Raw genomic sequence first — 5685 nt, 5'->3', positions numbered from 1 at the left:
TTTGTGTGTGTGGGGACTGATTTTACATTCCGCATCAAGTAATCTTAAATTTTGATTTGGATTCCAATGTAGATTCATTCTAATATCATATTTATAAAATAAAATTATTCAGGAATGTAAATGATTTCAATTTCACTTCAAAAATATAAGTATGGATTACTCAGTACGCATTAGCGCGTATATATATATATATATATATAATTTTTGAATTGTTTTTATTTCTTCCACTTTTTATGAATACTGTTCAAACAATTAATCATATATCTTCTTCGTAAAAGGAATTTTATATTCACTGTATCTTCCTCCTAAAAGGAATTTTATATGCAATAAAAAAAATTACATTTAAATAAATTTAATCTTTTTATCATTTGATAAAATTAAAATTGAGATGAATTTAAGCTATTTAAAAGTTATATCTGAAATATAATTTTTTAATATAATCTATATTATAAATTCATTAAAATATTAAATAAATATAATCTATATTATAAATTCATTAAAGTATTAAATAAATATAATCTATTAAATAAATATAATCTATATTATAAATTCATAAAAGTATTCAACATATATTCTATTAAGGAGAAGAATGCTAATATAGTAAAAAAATTTAATGAATAATATGTGCAAGATAACCCAATATAATTAACCACATATATGTTATACATAGTATTTGATTTTAATATATACTTTTTAACTTTTCTCCTAACTAAATTTTTCTATTTCTTTTCTTACTCAATTATATACATATACGATGTAATTGAAGATCCTTCTTTTAATTCAACTCCTCTCTTCATATTTATTATACCATTAATCATTCTGCACTAATGTCTAATCTTTCAAACTTACGTATTATTAATTCCAGCATAATGTTAATATTTCTCTCTTTTAATGGGTATAAAAAGGATAGTTTAAAGGAATACCTCACCCATTTGACCATCGCATGACCTGCCTCTTATATTCTTATATTGGAGTGAGAAATCAAATTTTCTTAGAATGAAAAAGAATATAAATAATCGTTTTTATTAAATTTAGTAGAAAGTCTCTCAAACAACTAATCATGGGATATTCTTCTTACAGTGGCCTGGTACATCAAATGACATAAGAAATTCCTTTATAATTTGTTTGATTCTAATCGTGAGATATTCTTGTTACAGTGGCTCGGTACGCCATCAGCAAATGACATAAGCAATTCCTTTATAATTTGTTTGATGCTTTGTATTAACTTTGTTGTGCATAATCCTTCTAAATGTGCACTCAAAATTAAACTAACGAACCACATTACCTTAAATTAGATGTTTCCCTTCTTATTTCCAGAACAGAGGAGTTTACAGAAGAAATATACATGAAAATAAAAATATAGAAATGTGGAATTATTTAACATTTATAAAATCGACTAATCAAATTGCTATATAGTATATTAATTGTACAAATTGCTATATAGTATATTATTGCTATATAGTATATTAATTGTACAGTTAATACACCAGCCACATTGTATTGTTATTAAAATCAATGCATCATTTTATTTTGTATCCTATAATAGTCGGAATGAATGAATCAAATCATATTGTAATGTATCATGGTTGAATTTGATGCACTAAGTTAATTTACAATGCATTGATATTAACAACATTATATCTACTAATACACCAGCCACATTGTATGGTTCTTAAAATCAATGCATCATTTTATTTTGTATATCATATAATAGTTGGAATGAATGAATCAAATTATTTTGTAATATATTATTGTTGAATTTGATGCATCAAGTTAATTTACAGATATTAATAATATTATATCTATTATTATATTATTTTATAATTTCATGTAATTTATTTATTTTACAATATGTATAATAGATATATCATTTTTTAATGGATTTTCAAGTTAAGAATGATTAATGATTAAGATATTTATGTTTTTAATTAATTTATTTCATTTTAATAATAGTATTTTAAAAAAATATTAGAATTTTTATAGCATAAGGATGGTAAAAGATAGATTGAAATCTATTACAACAATATAATCACTATGAACTCAATGTGATAATTGAACCTTCATAGAGAGGATAACAATTACAATTACTGCTCTCAACCACCTAAAATAAATCCATTTGATATGTTTGTATTCATATTATGTTCTTTAACATATAAAATTAGCAAAAAAGATATTAAAAAGTTGTTTTACTTTTTTTAATCCAAAACCTTGAAGTTAGTGTGACACAGTACAAAAATCCCTTTATGGTAGGTTTTATAGTAGATTAGCTTTTTATACATACTTATTTTTGTACTCATATTATGTTCTTTGCCACATAAAATGACCATAAACATATAATTCTAGAAGAGACGAAAATTTTCTTTTAGACCATTAAACCTTTAAGGTAGGGTAATGTCTATAAAAGTGCATTAATGGAATGATAAAGTCATGTTCACTTGCATCTTGAAGGGAAAACCCTGCAAATAGTTAAAGCTCTAATTTAATCAAAAGTCTCTAGATTTCATTGAGCAGACTTCATCCTTATGTATATTTATCTAACAAAATCCAAGCAATATTTATCTCTAAATTAATGAGTGAGTTTAGTTACATTTATTACAACATAATTACCTAATAAGATTTATTTGGCAATAACTAATATAGTGAACCTAATCCAATCCCACCACTTAAATATCTTTTAAGAAAAATTTCCTTCAATGTATTTATTTTTAATGTACATTCCTAATCCTAGGTATCAAGTATCATTTCTTACACTAGCACCTAAATACTAATACATAGAAAAAAAAAATAATGACTTTGGTGCACAAAAAACTTACTAAAATCATATTTATACACAAAATAACTATCTAAAATTGATTATAAATCTAAAAAAAACGTTTCATTTACTCCAAACCAATATCCATAACCTTCTCATCACATTCCTCAACTATGTTCAATCCATACCCAAAATAAGATTCATCACAAAGAACTTGAAATTGGTTGCTCTAGTATAAATGACCACTATTCATATACAATTCCTTTTAAGCTTATTTTAAATCACACAAACCATATGTATCTTATATATTTTCTTCATTATGTATCAATTTCCTAACTTTTTAATTCAGTTAGATGAGTTTTACAAATTTTGTAATCAATTATCTAAAAGACATTGATATGTACAATCTATTTCAAAGAAGATACATTAAAAAGAATTTGAAATTGGTTGTTTTAGTATAAATGACCACTATTCGTATACAATTCCTTTTAAGCTTATTTTAAATCACCCAAACAATATGTATCTTATATATTTTCTTCATTATGTATCAATTTCCTAACTTTTTAATTCAGTTACATGATTTTTACAAATTTTGTAATTGATTTTCTAAAAGAAATTGATATGTACAATTTATTTCAAAGGTTGAATTATTTTACCGAGAAAATATAGACTAGTTAGTAAATAATTTTTATTTCACCAATAGTTAATTTTGAATGGCTTACCCTGAACAATGATGTGTCCTTACTATTTATTCGCTCAGATCCATCCATTGGTTTCTCACTTTGTCCTGAGGATGAACCACATTAGTTGGTTCGAAATATGGACCCAGTGCTTACAATATGATTAATCCAAAACACTGTTCTCTACATTATGGATCACAAAAGTCTTAAATCTAACAATATAATGTTTTGTTAAAGTTCTTGTTATGTGAAGATCATCAACTCATACAAAAAATCCATACATATATTAAAAGCTAATATTTCTTAGACAAATACATTTTGTATCTGAATAGTTATAGACCAAATATTATGATTATATTAAAATAGTGTTCATTTAAAATTTATCATATCATGATTATATTAAAGCAGTGTTTATTTAAAATTGATTAATTGAAAAAGACAAAAAAAAATTCCTTTTTGTACCGTAAATCTTTTATTATTAATAAATTATTATATAATATTTTTTAATTTCAAAATTTTATGATTAATAAATTAAAAAAAATTAATATTGTTTATTAAATATATAATATATTTATGATTTTAAAATAATCATAATATTATTACATTTTATATATATATATATAGATATATATATATTAAATAACAAAAATTTGATAATCAATATTTACAACTCTATTGAGTTACTAATAAATGGGGCAGTATATGCCTACCATGATATTTAATTAAGCATGTACATTATAGAGAAATGAATCTATACACTTCTAAATATGTCTTGCCAAAATATCTCTCCAACAAGGTGATTTAAATTATATTACCATTAATTTCATTCATTAATGTGGGCAGTTGATGGCTATTGAGCTGGAGTGTCCATTGGCTCTCTATGCTCAATAATTTAAGTTAACTACAATTTACGCGGATTTGATAGCGAACCCGTCCACTTCACGTATCAGGGATGCTGGAACGTAATAATCTTGAATTAATCAAGATCAGATTCGGCAATAAAGTTAATAGAAGGCAATAATCTTGAATGGTTGAAGATTACGGCAATAAAGTTAAGAATCTTGAACAGTTCAAGATAATCTCTGGCAATAAAGTCAAGGTTGACGCAGTGTTTTTTAAACATCAGTTACAATCAACCTTGGAATCAGAAACAGAAACACCTATTGGTGAGTGGATAGATATGACGCGCTCAGTAGACATGGTGGGATTTTTGAATTGATTCGCTTCGCTTTCTGAACATTTTGATTTGACGGATTCAACGAAAATTTCCAGGAGCTGCCTGCAAGGTTGTGCATCGGAGGAGAGGAGAAATGGGTGAGCAAATGAGCATAGCAAACTGCTCGGGGATTATTCCGCAGGCTTATGGACGGATCAAGGGCAGAGCAGATTACCGTTACCAGGAGCTCGGCAAGGAGGAAGAGAATGGCTACACGGAAAATAGCAGAAGGAGACGACGACGAAATAGGGTTTCGAAAGTACGACTTCCTTTCCCCAACAAAATACTGAAAGCGGTGAATAATGCTTATGCGAACGTGATGTTTTCTGTGGCGGACAAGAGGAACGTCAGCTCTGCTGTGGGGTGGATCCACCAGGTTCCAAATAAGGAATCTGGTGGGAAAGTAGTTGGGGTGAGTGGGGATATGAAATTTCGGTATCTGCAATATCTAAGAGAGCGCGGGAGATGGGGTGATGGTTCTGACAGCCCCTTCATGTATATTTCTTAATTCTGCGTTTTCAGCATGGGTGTTGGTTCTGGTTGGAAATATCTAATGTAAAAACGAAGGTATAAAATAAAAGCTTTTTCCGTGTCTTATATTTGCGAAGAGTTGTTAGTACTGGAATATGAGCTCTGGTAATGACTTTTAATGGTCATTTCTCTGGGTGGTGTGACTAATTTTACATTCCACCTCGAGTAATCTTTTCGATTTCCATTTAGATTCATTTTAATTTTGGTTTATATCAGTAAAATTTTAATTTTGTTAAATATTTTTAAAATTTTAATTTTGGTGGGCGATGGATATCTTACACATTATACTGTGCTGCTGTAAATGGGTTTTTGGCTTCAATAAATCATAATGTTTTGAATTATTTTTTTATTCTAATTTTTATCCATAATATTAAAATAAATTTTATTATTATAATTAAATTAAAAAATTTAAATATCTGTTTCATAAAAAAAACTTTTATATGCAATAGAAAAAGTTTGCATTTAAAATAATTTAATCTTTCTTCCTATTTAATAATTTTAAAATT

At 26.5% G+C, this 5685-nt stretch overlaps 1 protein-coding gene across 1 annotated transcript; it reads left to right on the top strand.

Moving 5' to 3' along the window:
• Positions 1-4585: 4585 nt before the first annotated feature.
• Positions 4586-5262, top strand: LOC149248153 (uncharacterized). Its single transcript, XM_089456009.1, has one exon. It carries the CDS (start codon positions 4743-4745, stop codon positions 5154-5156), a length of 414 nt encoding a protein of 137 aa, XP_089312135.1. The 5' UTR covers positions 4586-4742; the 3' UTR covers positions 5157-5262.
• The last annotated feature ends 423 nt before the right edge of the window (positions 5263-5685 follow it).

The sequence above is a fragment of the Pinus tabuliformis genome, chromosome 7, assembly GCF_031772625.1.
Source record: "Pinus tabuliformis cultivar Carrire ecotype Pingquan chromosome 7, CPIR1, whole genome shotgun sequence".
Taxonomy (NCBI): Eukaryota; Viridiplantae; Streptophyta; class Pinopsida; order Pinales; family Pinaceae; genus Pinus; species Pinus tabuliformis.
This window is presented reverse-complemented; position numbering and strand designations above follow the sequence as displayed.

Excerpts from the sequence above, each read along its gene's own strand:
- LOC149248153 (XM_089456009.1), top strand. The coding sequence starts at position 4,743 with ATGGGTGAGCAAATGAGCATAGCAAACTGCTCGGGGATTATTCCGCAG.